The sequence below is a fragment of the Gallinula chloropus genome (genome assembly GCF_964237585.1).
Source record: "Gallinula chloropus genome assembly, chromosome: 5".
Lineage (NCBI taxonomy): Eukaryota > Metazoa > Chordata > Aves > Gruiformes > Rallidae > Gallinula > Gallinula chloropus.
Window position 1 is genome coordinate 62,611,007 of NC_140090.1, and position 25,346 is coordinate 62,636,352.

General features: G+C 40.9%; 1 protein-coding gene across 1 annotated transcript in view; it reads left to right on the forward strand.

Moving 5' to 3' along the window:
* WDFY4 (WDFY family member 4) overlaps window positions 1-24,250 on the forward strand; it is a gene marked incomplete at its 5' end in the record, with an annotated part of 126,702 nt that extends 102,452 nt beyond the window's left edge. Inside the window, 11 exons of the mRNA XM_084265324.1 lie at window positions 161-314; window positions 2,401-2,492; window positions 8,572-8,784; window positions 9,316-9,463; window positions 10,273-10,430; window positions 12,104-12,262; window positions 15,967-16,146; window positions 18,854-19,036; window positions 20,409-20,496; window positions 22,656-22,767; window positions 23,816-24,250. Coding sequence (XP_084121450.1) covers window positions 161-314; window positions 2,401-2,492; window positions 8,572-8,784; window positions 9,316-9,463; window positions 10,273-10,430; window positions 12,104-12,262; window positions 15,967-16,146; window positions 18,854-19,036; window positions 20,409-20,496; window positions 22,656-22,767; window positions 23,816-23,882 — 1,554 coding nt within the window. The 3' untranslated portion in view covers window positions 23,883-24,250. The remainder of the gene's footprint in view (window positions 1-160; window positions 315-2,400; window positions 2,493-8,571; window positions 8,785-9,315; window positions 9,464-10,272; window positions 10,431-12,103; window positions 12,263-15,966; window positions 16,147-18,853; window positions 19,037-20,408; window positions 20,497-22,655; window positions 22,768-23,815) is intronic.
* Window positions 24,251-25,346: the final 1,096 nt, after the last annotated feature.

Below are 25,346 nucleotides of genomic sequence, written 5' to 3' on the forward strand. Positions count from 1 at the left end.
TGTAAGATCACAGTAAATAGAGCTGTGACAGATCTTGAGATATCACCTAATCAAACACATGATGAGGTGATTATTGCAGAACTGGCTAATATTCTGCATCTGCTTTTTTATTTAACAAAATATTCACACTGCAGTCTGTTTGTCTGTTTCCATTTCACAGGGTGGGAGTTTTGATGTTGCAGACAGGATGTTTCACAGTGTCAAGAGCACATGGGAATCAGCATCAAGGGACAACATGAGTGATGTCAGGGAACTCATTCCTGAATTCTTCTACTTGCCAGAGTTCCTAACCAATGCAAATCACGTTGAACTTGGTAAGCACAAGAAGGGATTTCAGTGCTGCCTTTCCATTCCCCAGCATCCTGCCATGGGAAAAGATCCAGATCACATGCTGGGACTATGCTGACTGATGACCTGTGCTAGTGATGACAGATTAATTTTTATTAAAATAAGGTTACAAGAATACAAGCTTCTGATATCTGAATAATATCAGAAGAACCATATTTCTAGCTCAGGAGGCATTGCAGTTCCAATTAGTTACTGGGCAACAGAATTGCACATTTTATCAGACAAAAGTAGATTTCAGTATAAGCAATCTAGATGGCTGCTTTCATGTGCATCATGACACCTATTTGATTATGAACATTAGATTATATTGACTTTTGGAGATGGATCAATTGTTTGGCACTGGTAAAAGGTTTTTGTGTTTTTTTAAAAAATCTCCTGTCTCTGGTGATTGAAGCTGCCAAATGTCCTATCACCTTGCAAGGTTCTGCACAAGCCATATGAACTTGATATATCATTCCCGGCCTCAAGCAGCAACACAACCTCTTCCGAATGTAAACTGTCTCTAGACCTTTCTGTATTAGTGTTGTGTTTAACCTGGCCAGCAGCTAAAACAACTGTGCAACTGTTCACTCACTTCCACCACTTCCAGTGGGATGGGGAAGAAAATAGAATAGAAAAAAGTTAAACTTGGGGGTTGATATAAAGGCAGTTTAATAAGACAGAAAAGGAAGACAATAATAATGATGATAAAACAATATTCAAAACAAGTGATGCATAGCACAATTGCTTGTTAACTGAAGCCAACGCTCAAATAGTTCTCGAGTGAAACTACCTTCTGACCCATGTCCCAGTTATATACAGAGCATTACATCATATGGTATGGAGTATCCTTTTGACTAGTTTGGCTCAGCTGCCCTGGTCGTGTCCCATCCCAGCTTCTTGGGTCCCCTCTGTCATCATCTTGGCAGGGCAGCATGAGAAGCTGAAAAGTCCTTGACTGCTTGGCAACAACTAAAAATAACAGTGTGTTATCAACATTATTCTCATACTAAATCCAAAAGACAGCACTATACTAGCTGCTAGAAAGAAAATAACTCCATCCCCACCAGAATCAGGACAATCCATGATAGAGGATCAGAGAGGACCCAGAAGAAATAGTATTCAGACATAGGCATGATAGTCCTTATTTACTTCACTTTGCAGTAAATTCACATAATTTTCTATATAAAGCTACTTTTTTTAGTGGCGACGTTGGTTAGTAATTAAGGCAGCAGAGAAGTACCTTAAGAATCATCTTAAATTGGTGACAGGAAAGGCAACATAACCCATGGATCTGAGGCCTAGCTACCATTGTATTTAAGATCTTAGTGAAATGAGACATGCTAAGAAAAGTGCAGAATGGGCAAAAGATAAGAAAGAAATGTTTTTTTTTTCATCTTGAGAGAAGGCCAAGAACCAAAGCCTGGCAGAAATGAAGATCCAGAGACTGATGTGAGTGGAATCAAGTGCAGGGACATAAAGACACCAGAATCTTGCCAAGAGAGCAAATATGCCAGAAGATTTTACAATAGTCAAAGCCAGGAACCTGAATCTGTTCACTGCTACGCTGTAGAGAAACTTGCAGTCCCAGATCTTGAGATTTAACTCAGATTTGAATTAATCCAGTTGTACAAAACTGTGTTCTTAAGAACATATGCTCACCTTCTAAAAGAAATCAGATTGCAAAGGACTTGAGAGCAAATCCATCCCAGTGGCTGTTTTAGTAAAAATATCTGGAAATTAGGCCCATGGGATTATGAATAAAGATAAAGTCATGCCAACAGGTTTTTCTTGTCTGAGTCTGCAGTCTGTGCTAAAATGGTTTGTGCTGAGGATGTGCATATTTTTACTGCAATAGTGAACTTACTAGAACATCTTAGTGCTTTATTGCTAGATAAGAAATCCCAGGAGAAATTGTTTCTGCAGTGTTGTATAGCACTATATTTAATGTAGATCCTGAAAGAGCATGTGTGAAAACAACCTCAATTTCCTTTGGTTCCAGTGTTTTAGAAAAGCTGTTCTTATTTACATTGTCTGTGATTCTTGTTTTTAATTTTCCTTTAATTCCTGCAGGCTGCATGCAAGATGGAACAGTGCTAGGAGATGTGCAGCTTCCTCCTTGGGCAGATGGGGACCCACATAAATTCATTCTCCTGCACAGACAGGTCAGTGAATATCAAAATCTGTGACAAAATGTTGAACTGGGTCCCACTGAAAATGATGGCCAGAGTCACAAACCAACATGTTAGATCCAAATGCATCCTGACAGTGCAGGGTTCTAAACTTTGCATGTCTACTTGTCTGCCTAACAGTTCATCCTGAATCAAAGTAAACCAGGTGAGACTTATATCTGGGTCTGTGGTATGGACCTATCTCAGCCCATAAATGTATGTGAATGAACATAATGCGTGCACATGGCATTTATATATGTTCTGTATCATGTTGCTGCTAGCCAGCTCTGTCTTTATTTGAACTACCTGTCTCCATCTCTGAGTCATGCCAAGACTACAATTTTTTTTTATTGGGATGGGGGTGGGGGTGGGGAACATAATGTGATTTCCTGCCTTTAATGGAGTCAGCCTTGGCAATTTTGAAGCAAATAATTTAGGGTCCTGAGACTTGTTGCAATTAGTGCTTTCTATTAATAGTTAGAAAGTCTTCTGTACCATGTCGCCTTCTACATAGAAGTGAGTGCAAAGACAATTCTGTATTAAGGTTGTTGCACTGAGTGCAGACTTTGCAGCAAAATATCTTGGTACAGGTGTCTGTTAGAGCTACAAAGGGAATGGGCTGTACTACAGTGACCCTGCATTATCTCATCAGATTTCCTCTGGCTAAAGGAGTCAGTCTGTCTTTGTGTGTGGAGCTTGTTGCTGTGTATGAGAAGTGTGTTAGCATTGGTGGGTCTAAACAAATAGCCCATGAATTTCAAGGCATTGCATCATCCTAGTTTGTCATGTATAACTTCAGTTTCTACCTGAGTGGATTCTTCTCACCTCTCCTTTGCTATGCTGGTCCCACTCTCAGGGGTTCAGCTTCAACTGTCTATAATCTTTTTGTAGGTGATTGCATCCAAACCTGTAGCTACACCATCTTCTCCATTTTTATATTGTTAAATAAGCCATTCCTCAATTGATGTCTCCAAATGCTGTCCCTGGCAACCTGAATTTTTTGTTTCTATTTTGAACAAAACCAGAGTCATACTCTTGTAAATATTATTTTCTCCATTTAACGATTGACAGCAACCACAATGTTCCTATTAAGTTACCGTTATTTTCATCTCACTTTCTTTGCACCTCTGTGCTGCGTTCTGTACCTTTTGCTTGTCCATACTACTAAACAATTTCCATGGTTTTTCCTGGGTATTCTTTTGATTCTCCATCTCATTATTTCTGATGTCCTGATACCTTATTCCAAGTCAGCACAGAGACAACAGGAAGAGGTAGGGACCATCTTCATTGTCTGGCATTATGTACAAATCTCCTTCCTCATGCCCTGATATTTTGAACTTCTGTATAGCTCCACTCCTCATACCTAAAGTGTCTTCCCTGCCCTTCTTGAGACCCTATGCATCTGTTTGATTTATTTGTTCTGACCCCTCTTACATCTCCTTTTCCATGCAGCCACCTGGGTGCTGTCAGTGATCTAGCCTTAGTGCCATGTTTAAAATAAAAAAGAAGGATCCTTTATAAGCCAGTCCACAGGCTGTGAATGCATTGTAAAACAATTTTTCTTCTATTAAACCAGTTTTAAGAGAACAGGCTCCTGGTAGCACACATCATCTGTATATCTTACAAAGAATTAATTGTTGAAACACTGTATTCCACATATAGGTTGTTAGTGCTTTGTAGCACCTGCATCCCATGCTGTGTCTATAGGTTCCTGATGCTTCAAACACTTTGTCTTGTGAATAACTGAGTATGAGAGTGAGCCTGTTCAACTCTGGATTCATTTACATGTGCTCAGGTTACTCCTGTGAGCAAACATGGGTATGATCTGAGCCTGCACTTGTATACTTTTTCATGCAGTAGTCTTGCTTTTGTTTCTTTTTTTTTTTAGGACTCTTGAGCATATAGTCAGCTATTTCATTATCAGTTTAAATAATTAAGAGCCTCCCTTTAGTCCCAATTGTGAATTCATGACCTGAACAGTTCAAATCTGTGTCAGAGCAATAATGCTAAAATATGTAAAAAATTAAATTTCTGTCTTGCTACTTCACCTGTTTTGAAATGGATAACTTTTGTATCTAGTTATTAAAAGTGTTGTTTTCAGTCATTTTGAAAATGTGATTGAAAGTCTACCACTTTTTGCCCCAGCATCCTGCCTCAATTACATAAGAGCTTGAGAAGTAACAATATTCCAAGTTACGTGGTGTGGAGAATAGCTCCTTACTATTATTAGCAGGCTGCAAGTGTCTCCATGCCTAGTAGCTTGACTCAGTGGTCTGGTCCTACACACTATAGTAAGCTGAACAAGTACATTAAATCTACAGCATATTCAGTAATTAATCAATCCCTTTACAAAAGCTACATTAATCTTCTTCCTTGTTTTACCTTTTGTTTCTTAGCAGCTACATGTGTAACTCAGATCACAGCCCAGTATTATTGGGATGACTAACAGACTGTGAATAGACCTGCCTGGGAAAAAAACGTGTGTAAGAGTTTTTCACCAGAAAGCTAGTCAGGTTGAAATGGGAATGTGTCCGTAGTAACAAGAAAGTGTCTCAATCATTTCAACTTTCTGTTATCAAAACTTTTCAAAATGATCTTTCCATTGCAATGTTTATATTAGATTACTGGCTGAACTGAAAATCTTTTATGATGTAGCTGTTACAATTAATATTCTATGGTATGTAGCTTCATTATTAGTAAAATAAAAGGATGTAACTTTTCCAAATTTAAAATTGGGTAGAGAGGATTTTAATAGATGAGAAAACTTGAGAGTTGGGCTTTTTGTTCTGCTTTGGAAGGTAAACACTATTCAGTGTCTGAATTTCCCCCAGAGCCTGGCTTCCATTATTCAGTCAGACTCTCTCTCATGCCTGTTTGCAAGCTATTAGTTTGAGGGGATAAGGAGAGAAAGTTTTTGTCAAAGAACTGAGATGCAGAGAGATTAAGAGCCATACTGAATTGCTTAAACTCCTGTACAATAGTAGGTATCACTGAGTCAGGCATCTCTCAGGTACCTAGAGAATGATGTAGAGTCTCAGAGCTCTAGTCACACTTAAAGGTGTGGAAGGGAAGAGAGACCTCAGTTTTTGTCAAAACCCATAACCACGATACATCTACTACAAGGAAGGAGATCCTTGTGTAAATGCTATCTGCACTGCATGCTTGCTGCTTGAAGCAGTCCTGGCTAAAAGGAGGCATTGAGCCTCCGAGCGCCCAATCCCTTCATTTGCAAGGAAGCAACTAAGTTCTACCCCACCGCCCCCCATAAGTGGGGGGACACTGAGGTCAACTATGCAACAGTTCCCTGCTGTACCCCAGCATCTCCAACAAAGTCATGTAGGTCTTGGTACACTGAGGTTATTTTCTCAGCTCAGTCTCATGCTCTCTCCCTGACTTTCAAAGGTGCTTAGTCTCTGTTCTCCAGTTGTCCAAACATGGGAAAGACAACATTGTCCTTTCTTAACAGAGGTGCTGCAGACAGAAAGCTGCTGCAATTTAACCTTTATATTTTTAAAAAGAAACATAGGGAGAAATGTTGCCCCTTATATTGTGGCTTGTTTGGAGCGTCAAGTACTGAGCTGCGTGCCTTACTGCTTGTGTAAGGGTAAGCATGCACTCCACACTCAGATAAAATGAGAAACATTTGCTTTCACCTTGTACTTTGGAGCAAGGGTGCAGTTTAGAAATGAATATATCAATCATCCCTGCATAGTGTGTTTTTGCTTTCATTGTAGGGTGATCTCACATTTGTGAACTACATTTGTTTTGGGTGAAACAAAACCAGAAGCTGCACTCCAGTTGTGCATTCCAGATGCTGGTGGCATTCAGCCTGTGGGAGCAGACTAGATCTAGTTTAAAGTAAAGCACCCACAGTGCACATAATGTGGATACCGGGCCCTCTCTACCATCTGTTCTGTTCTACAGATCTGCTTCCACTGAGCTGAGCTATTTGATAACACTGGCACAGCTGATAAAGCTACAAAACTTTTACAAATTAGTTCAAATTTCAAATAGGAACTGTTTAGCAAATCAACAATCGTGTTTATAAACTCATGTTCTTATTGATTTGCCAGACCTGATCAGACCTCACGTGCAGGTAGTCAAATAGTCTCTCTCCAACCGTAGTTAATATTAGACATTACATAGCGGGGTGCAAGATATCTTGCTGTGGAAAGTAAGTTGAATAGCCTGCCTGGGAAAGTTCATCTAACCCTGAAGAGTTAGAGATCTTGAATTCTGAAACATGAAGGTTTGTGTCTCCTCTGAAATAATCCATAAAGCTGGAGGTACTTCTTCCTGGTATCATGGTCATTTTTAGGAGGCTTCACAGTGAGTTTGTTGCATTAAATTGGTCCAGGTCAACACTGTTCTGTGGTTTAGCTATTGCTTTAAAGAATACGAGAGCAAATAATTGTTCTTGACATAAAACTGTGAGTAGCTCCCTGTTTCATGTTAAATGAGTTAGGAATCTAGTCTATTAAAGAACTTTCTTTACTTCCTCCTCATATACTGCAAGTTCTTTCTCCCTGGCTGGGCTTGTCATAGTGCTCAATGAAATACTGAGAGGCTGCACAGTCAGCTCTGTTGGTTGCTTTGTTTTGCTCCACCGGTGATGCCAGGCAAAATTTACAGTTTGTAATTCATGGACTAACTGCTTTTATTAATGAGGACGAGTTCTGAGTCTGTTCATAAGTGTTTTCCTGTCGTTTGCAGGGGACAGATGTATGCCATGCTTGCTCTCTGAGCTGCCCTGTGATCATTATAGCTGTGGGCAGGGTCATTTAAACCAGCTGCACTGGGCTAACTGTCTGCTCTGTGAAATGAGCCATTGTTCTGGATCCCATTAACTTGTTTATTTCTGCTGTGCTTTGGGTGGGATGGTCTGCTTGGGAGACCTTTAACTGAGCATCAGGGAGTATTGCACAGTCAAATGATTTGGAGATAGGAAAGTATTTTTAATAATGCTTTACACTGCTTCTTGAATCATTGGCCAAGGCTATTTGGGAATGCATGGAAATTTGGTGAGCCAGGTGATGGCAGGAGCAGCAGCATTGAGACAAGCCCCATGGGGTAAGATTGGCTAACCTGGAAGTGGGCAGAGGTTCAACTCAAACTTGTGTCCACTGCTTAGGAACTTGCTGTCTGGGTCTTCCAAGTACAAACTTTCTGCTATGATTATAGGCCCACAAAGATGATTAAGGGCCTGGAGCATCTCCCCTGTGAGGAAAGGCTGGATGGACTGGGGCTGTTATGATATGAAAATGAAATCAGACTTGGGAAAAGAAGACTGAGAAGGGATCTGATTAGTGTTTATAAATATCTGAAGTGTGTGAGACAAAAAGAAATGTCCAACCTCCTTTAGGTTTTCTGTGGAGACAGGACAAGGGGCAATGGCTGCAAGTTGGAGCACAGGAAGTTCCGCACCAACATGCGGAAGAACTTTTTCACAGTGAGGGTGACAGAGCCCTGGGACAGGCTGCCCAGGGGGGTTGTGGAGTCACCTTCTTTGGAGATATTCAAGACCCATCTGGATGCCAACCTGCACGACTGGTTCTAGGGAACCTGCTTTGGCAAGGGGGTTGGAGTCAATCTCTGGATGTCCCTTCCAACCCCTACAATTCTGAATGTGTGAAATATGTTAAAACTTCTAGGGAGCCCACGTTGGAGTGGAGGTATTGCCTTGTTGCATCTCTCCCAGACTTTTCCCAGTAGTAATTGTTACTTCTGGTTCCATTAATCCACACATCTGTCGTCATGGGTAGCAAATCCAATCAAAGTTAACCATTTCTTATTCTGGGGAGGAAAGTTCAGACCTCAAGATTTCCAGGATGTCCCAAAATTTGTGGAGTGTTTGCACTTTTCTTAACCTTCCTGTGTTGCCTCTGCTATTACTCTTGGTGTCTGTTAAGCATGCTGCACTCTGTCCTTCTTTTTCCTGTGAGGATCCACCCTTCATGTCTTTGGTCACATTTTGTGAGGATGTGCTGAGAATGATGGCACTGGGAGAACTGCAAGTGTGGTAATACATTTGCAATGAATGCACTCTACTGAATTAATTTTCATTTGGTTTCAGGCACTGGAAAGTGACTATGTCAGTGCACACCTCCATCGCTGGATAGATCTGATTTTTGGCTACAAACAACATGGCTCAGCTGCAGTGGAGGCAGTTAACACCTATCACCCTTACTTCTACGGAGACAAGATGGACCTCAACAACATTAAAGATCCTCTGATTAAGAGCACCATCCTGGGTTTCATCAGCAACTTTGGACAGATACCAAAGCAGGTATCACTTTATCATGAGAGTAGAGAGTATGATTTTTTTCAAGTTTCGTAGTATTTCAACTTGAAAGCAAGAATGGAAGCTTAAATCAGAGACATTTTCTGATTGAAATCTGCTGAAAGATGGGCTATAGACTCTCCATATTGTTTACTACATCAGTATGCATCCGCATCCATGTGTGATTCCACTTTCTAATCATGCTGTTCCTGCTGTATGCCTGAGCTTTGTATGCCTCTATGTTCCTGAGTTCTGTTCTTTCAGTACAGTCATGTGAGTAACTACTACCCTGGGAATGACTATACCCAAAAAAAAGCATCTCAAAGTCTCATCTATACTTTTTTCTTTTCTCCTCAGTCACTGGGATTAGCTTCCTGTCTCTGAGGAAGAGATATGAAAATGTAATCAGGATAAGTTTTAATGAAGAGGCTCATGTATGACAGTTCTGGAGTCTATGATTAAGGATTTAAACAGATGTCTCTCCTGCATGATCTGGCATATAGAGATTCATTTTTCAATACCATTTCTTTGTTCTAGCTCTTCACAAAACCACATCCATCCAGGAATGCCCAAGGGAAAAGTGCATCAGGAAGAGAGGCTGTTCTGTCCCTTCATTCAAGTGGAATTCTTCCTCCTTTTATGAGCAGTCTGCAAAATCTGAAGCTCTCACCAGTTACGATAAAAGGTACTGCAGAAGTTGTGCTCAATTCTCTGACAGTTCTTGGATGGGGTGAATCTGGATTTTCAAAAGCACAAAAATAGTCACACCACGTTGAATTAGCTGGTACAATCAAGATCCTTTCTGCCAATTGTTCATGGGTGGGCACTGAAAACGCTCAAATGCTCAGGAAAAATCTTGAAACTTCTGTTGTAGAATTCAGAAAAAAAAAAAATTAAGCCAGCTAAATCTTTCTGTCTTCTACATTCTGAATATGTTAAAATGAAACATAAAACTCAGTTTTCCATTTTCATTCTCCCTTTTTATACTCAATAGCAAAGTAAAAACTGCCTTTCACCACTTCTCTATTTTCTTCTTATTCTGTTACTTTTCTTACCATGAAGAAGCCTAGAAAAATTTCAGTGTGTCTACTTTTTCATCCCACAGTGGTGTTCTTCACCTCCCACATCTTTGTGGGGACAGTGGGCTCCCATAGCTGTACTACAGAGGCTGTTAGCAACATGCCCAGCATCCTGGAGTGCATGGGATAAGGCAGTCTGCCAAGGAAAAGGAGCTTAATGTCACCGCTGCTTAAATCCCCTCCTTTGGAGCACGTCACTCCCTCTGCATGGATTTAAGTGGTCCATTGGAGAAGAGTGTTTCTACTATTCTGTCTGTAATCTCAGTTGCAGAGTGGATTTCTGTCTGTGGGCCTGGCCACAGTGCTGAGCCCAGTTGTGGGACTTGCCAGCCTCACCACACAAGCTGTGCAAAGAGGAAAGTTAATATAAGTGCTTAAAAATCAACAGAATTCAATATGTTCTCTGTCCTGTCAGACTATCCCAAGGGAGCTATTGGGCACATTGTTCACACTGAGAAAGGCATTCTGGCTGTCGAGAAAAATAAAGTTTTGATTCCTCCTCTTTGGAGCAAAACATTCTGCTGGGGATTCGAGGACTTCACCTGCTGCTTTGGCAACTATGGGTCTGAGAAGGTAAATAAGGAAAATTCTAAGCATTCCAGGAATGAATGTTGCGGTCTTTGGCTGGTTTGGGTATCCATTTCAGAGGCTGTTGGGGAGCCTGATTTCTGAGGATGATATACAGGACTTATTCAGTCAAGCCTCTTGAGGAATCTCAAGTTGGATATCCCAGAAGAGTACACAGGCTTTCTACACTGCTGAAAAATGTGACATTTTCCCTCTAAATTATCTCCTTCCAGTTTTCCTTCCAGTGACTGTGTTTTCTCTCAAAATGAAGGAGAAAGCCAATTTCATAGGTTTTAAGGACAATACAAGGTCTCCTGGCCACAGATTAGAAATTTCATTGTGCCAAATTTTCTGCTGGAATTAAGATACGACCATCTGTCAATTCCCCTCTGGCTCCCAAGCTTAACCCAGTGCATTCATTCAAAATAATAATGCCTTCTATTCTAGAAAGTTAATAATACTCTCACTTCTCTGCTGTTAAAAATCAATGATCTATGTCACCATGCTGCTTGTTAGGGTACTTGATGCATCCAGCTTCTTTCTTTACCACAAACACACCGATTTTTAGATGTATTTGGGACATGCAAAGACATCTGAGTTAGCTTGGGTACTAGAACAGCAGAACACAACATCCAGTAAGATACTGACTGGGGATCTGTGCAAGCCACATGGTTATGTTTTTACAAACATATCCACAGTAAACTGAAGTGAAAAAAACATGAGATAGATTTTATATTCTGCTTCCTGTATAAAATTATTGAGAGTTATCTCCACTGATTTTAATTAAAATCAGTGCTTAGCAATTCATAGTGTTGCTGTAGGTATAAATTATTTGTATTGTCTCTTCAAAAGTCAGAGTCACTGAACCTAGTGACACTGAGCATAGTGAGAGTGGTTGCACAGTCACTGTAAGAAGTAGTTGGGACTCCAACTTGAGTTGTCTCTGGATCAACACTGCCTCTGGACATGAGCATAAAAGACATTTTTGTCCTCTTTGTAAGTAGGTAAAGACTTGTTTTGTCTGTGGTATGTTTTTTGTAGCTGTGCCATCCAGCTCCTCCATTAGCATTGTAGTGCTGTCCCTGTTGTGTGAGAGCACTAATGCAGAATGTGAGCAGCAAGATGTTTGTGCTCTAATTGTAGTAATGTGTAATAGACCTGACCTTGGGTTAGCCTGTCTGGGTGCTGCTAACAAAGCCATTGGCAGAGAATGGAATTTAGTGCTTTGGCTTTTGTCTTTTCAATCCAAGTAAGAGGAGGGCTGCAGAGCCTGGCAGTAACTCTGTTAGCAGTGGCTATCGCAGCTTGAGCTTTCTTTTTAATCTGCATTGAATGTTTGCATTCTCTCACTATATGGTGGCATAGTGAGCTCGCCTGAAGTTATGTAGAAGCCTGTAGCACAAGAGGGATTGAAATTCTGGTCACCTAAGATACAAGATGCTGACCTTTGTCCAGCTTTCCTGTTTGGTCCCTGGAGGATGGCACAGCAGCATGCAGCCACGGCCCATGAGTGTACATATTATTCAGCTGTGCTGTGGGCATAGAGCCTGGTTAAGATGAACTTTTCTGGATTTGAAGAAATGGAGGCTCAGTTCTGCAAATTGCATATGCCAGGTAGTACTAATAAATGCATGGAATCACCAGATGAGCATTTGACTTAAAGCTGCTTTCTTGTACAGAATGTGACTACATTTGAGTGCATGGCTGACTGGGGAAAGTGCCTCTGCGCTGTGTGTCCTTCAGCAACTACCATAATCACATCTGGAACAAGCTCCGTTGTGTGTGTCTGGGAATTTTCCTTGGTCAAGGACAAAGTGAAATGTCTAAACTTGAGACAGGTCAGTAGCGTGGCTCTTTTCCTACAGAAACTTCATGAAAATTAAAAGATTAGTTTCTCTCAGATGACTGGCAGAGAAAACATCTTTGGGTGAATCAAAAAGGCAGAAAAAAAGCAATGATGAGCTGGACCATGTCACAACCTGTTATGAGGTTAGGAGATGATAATATGCCTTATAGCCACATCTTGTAGTTATGAACTCTGCTTGGACTATGAGTTCCCCCACCCCTTTGTTAGCATTTCCAAAGTTTATCATGATTAATGAAATAGTGAAGACAAGGCACATGCTTTCCTCACTAGAAGTGCAGCCAACCCTTGGATTATTTTAAAAAGTAGTATCACCTGGAGATTCCTATAGTTCTTTTGGGATTGCTACAGTGACAGACAGGATCTCCAAAACCCCTCAAGAACTGATGGAGATGAAGGCTCAGCTAGACAGAGTTCTTGATTCTTTTTTGCCAACGTGAATTCAGAACATAAAAGGATTATTTGTCACTCATGAGGATGCATCCAATAGGAATGATGTAATTCATGTCCTTGTTCTCCAAAGTCACTTAGTGGTTGATGATTTGGAGCTCATCTGTAGTCATCAAACAGCTGTATAAATGTTATTTAATTTTAAAAACTGAATTTTCCTTCAAGATTAGCGTTGTTCAGCTATGGTGAGTTCTCAGTTTTACAAGTAAAGATAGAGAACACCTTTATCATATCTGAAAGGTAGCATGGGACTCTTTCCCTGACAAATCAAGGAAATTCTCTGCTACTTCTAGGCAAATTAATAAAAGGTTCACTGATCAGCAAGACGGTCTCCAAGTGCTAGAATTTTCTACTGTTAATTAGCTCTGGAGGGATATTCAGATGATATTTCAGTGTTTGCTGTACCCTGAGCCAAAACATATTTTATTTGTTATTTAATGTGAAAAAATCAATGTCTGTTGGTATGCCATAATAGTATTTAGAACTTAATTTATCTGAAATTCTTTTGTGTTAAAACTGGGGGGGGCGGGGACAGAGGGACGGACAGGGACTGTGTTTAAAGCAGTCTCTCTTCTGAGGGTTATGATGTTTCCTGCTTGAGAAGCCAGAAATATGAGACAAGATCTTCAGTCATGATCTTTTAATTCAGCTGGTTATTATTCCAAATGTATATAAAATGGAAGAAACAGAAGTACAGAAAAGCATAAGCAGTAACCTTCAACATCAAAATGATACCAGTTAGGGGATCAATTTGAGTTTCAGGCAACTGCTTGAACTGCCTGTCTTTTATCTCCAATATCATGTCTTTCATTTTAAAAATCTAAAATAAGCTTTGCTGATGTGTTCCATTGTGATTAATCTGATATTATCCAAAGTTCACAAAGTGGCATGAGATCATAGAAAGACAAATTCTTTATTTTTCCCTTCTCTCTGCTAGCTTTTTTGATGACTGACTGACACAGATGTAAATTTGAACTATGGTTCTAAATGTCTTCCAGTGAATTACTTGCTGTTTTCATGTAATTCACTATTTCATGGTGGCTGCTTTTTCTGCCAAACAAAAGAAAAAAGGTATCATCTTTCCTGAGAGATTGAGCTTTGCTTAAGTAAAGCTGATGTGCTATAAAGTGGATGCTATTCACTTACCAGCTGTCTCATGGGACTGACACATTCTGGTTTGGAATGTAGTAAAGTACAGAAACTATATTTCAGCAGAAAAAGTCACTTTTGCCTCTCTAGCAGGCGCTGCTTCCACAGTTGCGTGGAACAGTAAAGATTGAGCATAATAGCCTCGGTATTGATCCATGCAATTTACCAGCTCCCTCAGTGTTCAAGAGCGTAGTGTAGTGGTCCATGTGATCCAGCACCCAGAATTTCTGGGCCAAATGAAACACTAGACTGGGAGAAGCTCTCAGGCAAGCTGTGCTGTGTCTGCCACACAGACCTCTCAGGGAGGTGTTGAGCATAGCTGTGAAGTGTCCTTTTCCATGTCAGCCAGTTAAGCTGGATGGTCAAACTCGGTTTAAGTTTTCATGCCCAAAGCATTCCTGCAGTGAAGCTGGTTTCCTTTTTCTCTTTTGATATTTGCAATTTACTCTGCAGTTAGGCCTCACAGTTCTTTCTGCAAATATGTGGCATGGTATATTCTATTGAGGGAAAACTTGTCAGTCTTTGTACAGCAATAATAGGATGACTGTAAAAAGCTCAAAGCATGTGACTCTTATGGCAGGAGCTTAGCTAAATTTGGTAGTTTGGATGCTGTTGCAGTGGGTTTATTTTACCTCGTGGTCTGCAAGGAGAAGAATTTGGAGCCTGTGAACCTGTCTTGTCCCAGCCCTTTTTGCAGAGGTTTTGTGCAGTTTTTGAGCACAGGTGCTGGGTTATGCCCAGTCTTTTGAAAAGACCCTGTTCTACAGCCAGTTCAAAAGTATTGCTGAGCCTCCTTTTCTATGTTCAGTTGAGAGTACTTCTGCCCTCTGAAAACCACTCTTAGAGACCCTATTTTGTGCCAGTATTTTACTCAACAGTTCTTGTGAATGGAATAAATCACAAGCTGAATTTCATCCCTTGCAGTTGCAGGTCACCTTCAGTGGTACATAGCCTCCTGCAGCTCAGCTTCTTCACCAGTGGATTAATGTTTGAATACTGTTGTCCTAGTAACCTTGGCAATTGGCAGCACATGTTAGCCAGCAAGAGTTCAGTCTCACTGTCACACGCTGGAAAAGAGTATGAGATGTGCTTGCAAAAATCATCCGGGACATGTGGCTCTCCTGCTCCATGCTGGACTGAGACAGACCCTGGAGATGTGTTAATTGTGTCATGAAGAGAAAGCCAGCAGGGAATATGCATTTACTGTTAAAACCAACATTAAAACTAGTGGGTCTGATTTTTCACAGCTAAAAATTGAGCACTGAAAGGCCTTTTAGAAAAGCTGTGAAGGACTTTTTCTCTGTTGCCCTACAGGCTATACTTTCATTGGTGGTTATACAGCAGAAATGCATGCTGCTGTCACTAAAGAATGCTGCACTAAACAATTGCCATCAATATACTTTTATCCATTGTTTCTATCTGTGCTAGTAAAGTGCCTAAAGTGTAGTCTTTTTTTTTTATGGGACCGCTTAAGGCTAAATTAAACTGGGTGCTCGTTATGTCTCTAGAATGTATAAAACAAAACAAAAAAGGATGTTGGATAACGATGAAAGACAAAGGAATTAATATATGGTTTTAAAGCAAAAAATGATCCCCAAATGCTGCATTTCTTCTTAACTAAAATTGGAAAAGTACTAAAACTTGTTCAGAAGAACAGAAAGAAAAGACTAGGGAAGGTCACTGAAAAACATCCTGATATGTTTTGGGTTTCATTTTTTTAACATTGAGAAACAGTCATTTTCAAGCATAAATTTTACTCAAAACTGCATGGACTGAAGTGAAAAATACACAAAGCACTTCTGTAGAGTCTGAAATGTATGTATGCCAAGGGCCCTGAGTTAATGTACAGCTTGGGGCAAATCCTTTAATCTCTTGGAAACTCAGCTTTCCTCAACCACAGGTTAAGGACAAAGAGGCTTCCATAAAATCCTTTGGGATTTCCCTCTCAAACCTTTTTCAGTTTTCCAAAGAATGACTAAGTTGCTTGTTTCTTACTAAGCAAATGGCAGGAGGATTGTGGTTCCCTAGTAAATCAGCCACCCTCTGCTGTTGGTTTATTGGTTGTTTTTTTCCTGGCAGGCTTTGTATGGGCATACTCAAGCAGTGACCTGCCTTGCTGCATCAGTGACCTACAGCATCTTTGTGAGTGGATCTGATGACAGAACCTGCATCATTTGGGACCTGAACCAGCTGACGTACATAAACCAGCTTCCTGCCCACAGGGAAAGCCTCTGTTCTGTTGCCATCAACAATTCAACCGTAAGATCTTCATTTATCATCCTTCTTCTGATGTATCTATGAACATTTCATGATAATTTAATGGGGGCTCTTCCCAACATAAAAACATCCTGAGAGTCTGATACATTGATTTTTTTTTTCTACAGAGATTGCTAATAGTGTTTTTAATGATGAGAGGCGAGCACTAAAAGCAACATCTTAGACTGACTAGCTAAGTAGAAGCAGAATTAAACAACTTGTACTTTACAGAGCATGAACTATTACCCTACTAGCTCCTGGATTTGGCTCACCCATAATTTTATTGCCTCCATTATTTCATTAATTTCTCCTGACATTCACCCAGCAGAGCCCTATCTGATACATGTTAGATCTCAGTCTACTGCCTCAGCTGACAACTTCCTTACACCTTTGCAGGGACAATATTGGCTTTACTTTTTCTTCTACTCTCAGGTGTTGGAAGAGGTCTTTATAGCAGGGGGTGTAAGTTTGGTGTCAACTGCACCTGGCCAGAATTGTCTACATGTTGATAGGAAAATCTTCCGTACTTCATTTCAGCTGCTTAGACAATTCAAAGTTGGTTCCAGTAGCAGAGCTTGTACCAAGAAAGACAAAATAGTTCACAGCAGTAAGAAGCCAGGCAGACATTCTCTGCTTAGTCTGTGCAAAAATACTCATCTGACATCAGAGCTTTATTAACCATGCAGTCTGATGGTTAGTAACAGCGTGTGGGAATTATGTACTCTGTGCAGTGCCAGCGCAGCTCCTGATGTCAGTGGTTCTGGTTAGTGTAAAATGGCCAGTTAGTCCTGGTTAGTGGCTTCAACAGGCCATTTCAGAATACCCTGGTGGTCCCTTATGAAGTCAGCTGAAGCAGTGCCAATCATTCAGAAATGAGTGGGTGGGCTGGCCCAGAGGATGGAGGGCTCTCCTGTCCACATACAAACCCACCATGGAAAGTTGGTAGCTCCTTTTCTGCAGCTGTTCTAAAACAAGGCAGTCTCTCCCAGGAACAGTCTGGTGATTGATCCACAAGCAGTTCTGAAGCTTGTTGGAGTGCAAATGGTTAAACTGATTGGACAATAGTCTGCAGAAAGGTTGATTTAAGAGGAAAAACCTTGGGAAAGTACGACTGAAACTTCAAGGCAAAAGATCAATGGGTCCATATGTTGTGGATGAAAAATTCTCTTTGATGTTAGTAGAACAGGATGTTAATTCTGAAATGTGTTTTTATTTAAATTTTCAATATGTATTTATATATTACAACATGAAGATAGAAAAAATATGTTTCCATTATGCTAAATTTTTTTGGTTGACACAAAATTGTGCATTTGGTAACAAGGTTCATTCCTGGAAAGTACGGAACAGTTTGAAGCAAAATTTTGAAAGAAACATATTTCTGAACCATGTATGTTTCTGTGAAATAACAACCCTATACAGCTCCTTATGTCACTGTTGGGTTTTATATTTGCTTGAGCATTTAGAAGCTCCATTTATAGATTCAAAATTCATGGTGTTTGTATCATGTAGACGCAAACCAAAAAGATTATCCCAGATGTTTATAACCTATGGATTCTAAAAGCTTGTTGTAACTAACGATTTTAGCTTTAAATCCTTGGTCTAGACCTGAAAAACACTGCATATCTTTACCTCATGCCGGGACATTTTGTACTCTTGTGCAGATAAGGTATCTGAAATTTAACCTCTTTAATTATTGGCAAGTCCGTATCCTTGTTCTATCTTCAGAATAATGCCCTGCAGTGTGAAGAGCTCTGGCCCTGTTTCAGGCAGGGCTGAAATACAGTGTTAGTTGATTTAAACCAGATATATGCTGCTCATTGAAGGGCACACCAGCCTTTGTCAGAATCAGATGACTTTGCTGAGGGAGTTTTATTTAACTGGTTCTTAGTATGCATCAAGGATGGAGGCATTAGGTGGAATTTCAATTAGTAACTTGATAAAAATGCGCTTTTGATAAGATCATTTAAAATTGTAGCATTGGCTCTGGTTCAGCGTGTTTGTTGCCCCTAAGAGATTACCTGTGTATTCACTCCTTACATGCAGTCTCTGGTAAGACTGTGCACCTGCACGGAAGGGAGAAGAGAAATTCAATTGCAAAGGATGTTTTCTGCATCAGCAGTGCAGCTCACCGAATGCTGAGCTGGTCATTGGTCAAATGCAAAACAGTCTAAAAATGCGATGACATTAAGCTCCCTGTGAGGGGCAGAGGAGGATTGTGAAATCACCATAAGCTTCTCAGTTAAGCAGGTGAACACCATGTGCTTATTTGTAAAACTTCAAGAGAACTAGTCCTGGCCCGGAGCCTGTGCTAGGCATTGCTTGTGCACAGTCCCTGTCCTTGACAGTAGCTAGGTCGGTTTGTCAGTCAGCTTTTTTACTGAAATCTTGGATTTTCTGGAAAAGAGAAATAGAAAGAGAACATTTACAGAAATGTTTTCATTTTAAAAAGGAGGGGGGTGGTAAAGTTTCTTCATTATCTTGTTAAACCTGAGACAAGTTGTTTTTCATTTCTACAGTGTAAAAATGTCAGAATTTTTCATGAGAAAAAAGAAATGTCATTTTTGCACTCTCTGGTTTAAATCATAATCCCAGAAGCTAAACAAAATTCAGAATTTAAGTCAGAGCAACTCTGCAATTTATAATCAGCATGTAAGAGTTGTGAAGAGGATGAGCATAGAATTTTAAAACATTGTTTCTTGCTTTGTTACAGGGTGATATTGTCTCTTGTGCTGGATCTTACCTGTATCTGTGGACAGTCAATGGCCAACTTCTTGCAAATGTTAATACCACATGCAGCCCCGAAAGCCACATAGTCTGCTGCTGCTTTGCTGAAGTGATGGACTGGGACACACGCAGCATCATCATCACAGGAAGCACAGATGGGGTGGTGAGGGTAGGTGCATGGGAGAGAGGAAAGGAAATCTTGATTCATTGTAGACCAGAGGCAGAATTTTGCATCCTAAGTGGAGGGACAGAGTTGCTGAAAGTGTGTGCCATTTTCTTAATAGGGGAGCACAGGACAGAAGCTGAAAATCAGAGTAATATGTTTGCTTCCTATCGGCTTTTGACATTTAACATCACGGCTGGGGTAGTCTTTACCGTTCCAGAGGATTCTGAAAGCAAAAATTACATTGCCCATCAGAAGTATGTTTGAGCCTCTGAGAGAAAAAATTCTGGTGGGGAGTGTGTGGAAAGCAGAACCTGACTCTTTTATAACTGTGGATTGCAGTGCTTGCTTAAAGAATTCAATATGCAGTGCATTTATTTTCTAAATGGAGACACTGAGGTACAGTTGGTTTGGGTAATCACTCCAGTTTACTCTTACATAGATTGACACTGCAGAACTCTATAGGATCCATAGTTTCTGAGAGTTCGTTCACAGCTCAGTTTATTAAGTCCCTCTCTACTGTGCCCCTCCCTCTCTACTCTGCCCTTGTGAGGCCCCATCTGGAGTCCTGTGTCCAGATCTGGAGCCCCCAATACAAGAAAGATGTAGAACTGTTGGAGAGGGTTCAGAGGAGGGCCACAAAAATGATTAGAGGGCTGGAGCACCTCCCCTACGAAAAGAGGCTGAGGGAGCTGGGCTTACTCAGCCTAGAGAAGAGAAGGCTGTGGGGGGACCTCATTGCAGCCTCCCAGTCCCTGAAGGGAACATACAAACAGGAGGGGAATCGACTTTTTGAAAGGGTAAACAATAGCAGGACAAGGGGAAATGGATTAAACCTAAAGGACGGAAGGTTTAGATTAGATATTAGGGGGAAGATTTTTACAGAGAGAGTGGTAAGGTGCTGGAACAGACTGTCCAGAGAGGTGGCGGATGCCCCGTCCCTGGAGGTGTTCAAGGCCAGGTTGGATGGGGCCCTGGGCAACCTTGTTCATCCAGGCCTGGAGGTTGGTGTCCCTGCCTGTGGCAGGGGGGTTGGAGCTCTATGATCCTTGGAGTCCCTTCCAACCCAGGCCATTCTATGATTCTATGATATGTTCTCGGGAGCAGGAATTCACTGCTGATTCCACCTCCAGTCTTCCAGGAGAGCTTCTCTGGTTACTAGGATCCTCATGTCAGACCTGCAACCTCACCAACTCCCTGCATATATTTCTCCAGTGTGATGCCTGCAGCATATTGGCAAAGGGAGAGATCAATGGAAAATTCTGTTCTGATGATAGAAGTCCATTTTCCAGCCCTTGCTGGGAAGCAGCCATCCGCATCTTTTCTTCCACTGTTCTAATCCATGTCTTTTTCCTTTTTTATCTCCTTGCTGGCACAGCTGTGGAAGACTGAGTACATGAATACCCCAGACCAAGCTGACGGACTGAGACTGCAGAGAGGCATGATGGAAGAACCAGGCAACATCGGTATGGCCACAGGGTGGGCTGTGAACATCAGTGTGACTGTGTGGCACAGACCTTGTTCAGTTTTGAGGAAGAAGAAGGTGTCTGAGCAAGGTGGTGTGAAGGGGAGATGGTGCAAGTGGCTGGTACAGTGTTACTGCAACCAGCAGCAGTAGCTAGTAGCCAACTGCCCTACTTCAGAGACAGAGTGGCCTTGAGCCACCAGTCTCATGGGCACATCCTTCCTGGATTAAGCTGAAAACTTCTTCACAGACTTTGTAACAGGTTCAGTCAAGCTTGATAGACGACCTTTCTGCATAAAATCATAAAATTAATTAACTATCCTGGCTCCAGAAAGCCCATTCCCTTGGCATCACTTTTGATGGACTACACTAAAGTATCGTGGTATAGTGTCTTGAGTAGGCAGTGACTGCCCTGGGATGGAACAGAGAGGTTTGTTGTCTTTCCAACCTTAAATGAGGTCAGAGGTCCCTTAAACTGACAGGAGGTCAGCAGCTGCCCCTAGTGCATGGAGCTGTTTATTCAAGGCAAAGCCAAGCTGAAGCTTATACCTTAGAGCTCTTGCACAGCAGAGGTTAAGATGATGATGGGTCTACAATGCTGACTGGTATTAACAACTCAAGCTCACTTCTCTGTCCTGAAAAATACAGGAGCTGAAATCTGACAGGGAGCTTTAAAAGCACATCCTAAATAGCACAGCTTGTTTCTCTTCACAGCACATAAGGAATTGTGGTGTTAGTATGTATAATTTACACCACTTATTTGCTGTGATCCTCATTACAGACATACTCTGTCACTTCAATTTTAGCCATACAGTTTGCAGTAATATAGAGCTATAGATGTAACATCTGCATAAAAAGTTATTCTACAGTAATGGGGCATTACCACTGAGATCTTCAGAAGTGCTGTTCATGGAACTTGGCATCTACATTACTTAGCTATGTGAAAATATTTATACATGTAGAGGTATATTGGAAATGCCCATCCTGCATTTTGTCGTGGCTCAGAGTAGCTATAGATAGATGCTTCTAGGGAAAGTACAAGACCACCAGAGATTCCAGATGTGAGAGAATCTGACTTTAGTAGCTACATATTTGGTTTCACTGTGGTTTCTAATCAGAGATTTCTGTAACTCAAATCAAAAGACTTAACATTCTTTCTAGAAAATTCTTTTTACATGTAGAAAAGCCCAATTTGTTTTAAAAATATTGTAAGTTCTTGTGCATACCTTCCTGTGGCAGATACTTCCATGTCCAATGCAGGAATGTCTTTGAAAAAACTGAGGTTTTTTTAGTTATTCTTAAAGTCTGTATCTTGGTTTTCTAAGCAAGGACCTAAAAGCTGTCCATGGGAGCACAGCAGAATACTCCTGTTTGTGCCTTTTTCAGAGTGGATCATGGAAGACCTGCACTGACCCAGGCATCTGGTGAGGTGTGCAGACACACACACACACACCTGTTTGCACAAGAGCATAAGGGTGCACATTCAGGCACACATGGCAATGGTGCTCTTTAATAAAGAGCTGAGAGGTGTAAAAGTGGGGACATGCTCCCTTAAACTACTCAGATGACTTCAGAATTGTTTTAAATGGCCAAAAATTCCCACATCTCATTCTGGACATTAAAGAAAATAAAATTAATAGAAAACAGTCATTAAAAAGACCAAAGTAACTATGATTGAGTTATGTTGGGGGGGGGGGGGTATGTGTGTATGTGTGTGTGTATGTGAAATGTTCTCAGCATTTAATTATTGGTTCTGTTATGAGCAGATTTAGATAAGTTGATAATACTGGGGCTTTATGTAATTTCTTTTTACTAGGCAATTATGGGCTGTATTATATCCTGGCAGCAAGGTATTGTGGGGCATCTTATTAAGCATAGAGCCAGTGAAAACTGATGAACAATTTTGCTGAACTAGGCATGCAATTTAGAAAGCAATAATACACAAATCCAATTTAGCACACAATTGATACAGCCGCACGTCAGCACATGTAACTATCATAGCCACAAATTAAATTGGGATGGGCCTATTTTGCAACAGCACAGGCTGAGATTAAATATATTTGTTCTCAACTTAACAACTTGCTGACCGTAAATAATAACAATCCCTTCCATGCTGCCCCCAGACACTTTCTAAATATTTATTTTTAAACCACACAACAGGTAACAAGTGTGGAAAACATCTTGTTCTCTGTCGGGAACTGAATCCCAGCCTCGCCTTGACTGGAAAGCCAAGTAAGACCAGCCCAGCGGTGACAGCTCTGGCTGTATCCAGGTACCGTCCTCCCCTTTGCGCTGCAGCCGGTGCTCGGCAGAGGGCACCGCGCCAGCCTCGGCGTCTCCGAAAGCTGCGGGTTATTTTGTTCTGGAGTTTGTGGAACTGCTGGGGGAGTTCCCTTTTTGTTGTTGCTATTGGTTTTTCAAAAAAAACCCTCAGTCGAATCACTCCGGAAGCTGTCCTAGACCACTCTATTAAAGATAATTATGTAGGGATGGTCAGTGGTCAGACAGACAACTCAGCAGAAGTAGCAGCTTTCACCCACAATAGTTGTGAAGATCAGTAGTTGCTACATGGTCTCTGCACCCCAGAAAAAACACTATCCTGAGAACTGCTGGAGGTGCTAGCTCCTTAAAATGTAAACAGGAAGTTTTTGGCCAAAGGACAGCATTGTTGATAAACTCCACTCAGTTTGCACAGCCAGCAGTATTTAGTTTATTCAATCCACCTCCTGCAGTTTCATCTGGCTATAAAATTTGTTTTCTCCTACCCCAGGATGTTATGATGTACTGTAAAACAGTTGTTGTCTTTCTTTCCAAAAGTGTTGGCATTTTGATAGCTGCAAAATTTACTCTGGTATTCCATGTTGCTCAGATTTAGAGCGCTTACTGAGTGTAAAGCACTGAAAGTAGGGAAGATTTTTGGGGGAGGGTTAGTATCCTTAGTGTTGATGGCACTGCATGCAGAAGATATTTTGGTGGCTAAAATTATCTGCATGACAAGTCAGAATTCTGAATCTGGCCAGCAGATTTCACATTCATAGAGTCTCGGGATCAGAGAAGAGTAAAAGCTCCTGATCTGGTTAACATGTCCACAGCCAACCCAATGAACTCCAGGAAAATTTGAATCAAATTCTAAGTTCAATCTTTGAAGTATGGATCTTTGTTTATATCATTGGTCTTCAAATTTACCATTAAAGATACCGTGCTTCCCTGAATGTTGCATCCTCCTAATTTTTGCACGTACAGGTGAAAGCCTTGGTCCTATTTGTATCTTGTTCTTAAACATTGTTCTCTTCTTTTTCTTTCTTTCTTTCTTTCTCAAGAAATTCTTCCAAGCTCCTAGTTGGAGATGACTGGGGAAGAGTCTGCTGCTGGTCTGTGGATGGGTAGGAAGATTGGTAAAGAACTCTTGCTTTTTCAGCCTTTTGGGTGGCAAGGAAATTACATTTCAGAGCGTGAAAGAGTCAGAGAAAACGGAAGCCTATGTTTGGGGACTGAATCTCAAAGGAGTTGTTGGACTGACCCTGCAGTCAACTTCAACTGAAATTAGAGAACAGACTCTATTTCTTGCGACAGAGACACTGACACATATGCACATAAATGATGAGAATTTTCAGTATTTGTCCTGGAAAAACTTTTGTATTTTAAATGTAATTTTTAGGTACTGAATTTGGCATAATGCATTGTATTTCACAAATAATAGCTAGCAAATAAAACTGCTTTGATTATGCCAAAGAGCTAAATAAAATTACTTCTGATTTTAATAGCAGAAAATACTGATGTTTCAAACAGGCATTAAATGAGTTTGTTGCAGTATCTTTGTTCTTAACATTACATGTATATTAATACCTCCATTCCTATTCTTCCTAATTTCCTGAATCCGCTTGAAAATGTATGCATGCTTTTGAAAAGGCTATTTTGTTTACAAATTGAAGGTAGGAATTCCCAGGTTGACAGCGTGCCTTTACCCAGCTCCATTGCAAACGTGTTATGGCGCAATCTTTACTTTCCCCATCTCTGAGGTGTTGGGTTTTTTTCCATAGTGTGTAAAGCAGGCAAAATGCATGGAGTGGGTGAGGATGAAGAACTGACACTGCTGGTCAACATATTGTTTCATTTCTGCCCTTCAATGCCACCTTTTCTAGTTCTGTCATCCTGGAGTAGCAGTATATAAGATATTCTTCAGAATTTACCTTCACAATCGCCCTGTACGGTTTCAGTGGGCACTGGCAGTACAAGAAGACTTAAGAAGTCCTTAGTGTAATAGATTTAAGCAACATTTGTGGCCATAGTTGAGATGAAGAAAGTGTGATAAATCAAGCTCTTTAATGCTTTATGAGAATTTGAAGAATCCAAACTGGTAAGTTTCCTTTCCCCTGCCCTTCCCTGAAAGAAACAGTATCTTACACACAGAAGGACTGACTTGCTACTGAAGGAGTGCATCTTCCCGAACACCACAGATTGGGTCAGGGTAGAGCTGGACATGAAGGACACTATAGTCATGAAGACCCTGCTGTTTATGCCAGCAAACACACCCATGAACAGAGGGTCAAGAGTTCCCTGATTTCCACTGCACTGGGACTGTTTAGCACTACAGGAGTGAAGCCCTGTGTGTGCTGCACTGGACAGAGAGTGAGGAACAAGAGGAACTGCTCTATGCAGAAATCTTGGTGCTAGGGGCTTGCCAGCATCCTTAAGAAGAATTTGGAGTGGAAGACAGGTTTTTACCAGTCTTCATCTAATTACACCATCACCTTTTTTTTTTTTTTCCTGTAAGACACTGCTTTGTTCATGTCTCTTGAATTATGTTGCTGAATGAGCAAGACTTCCTATGGCAAAGAGCTTCCTTCCTTA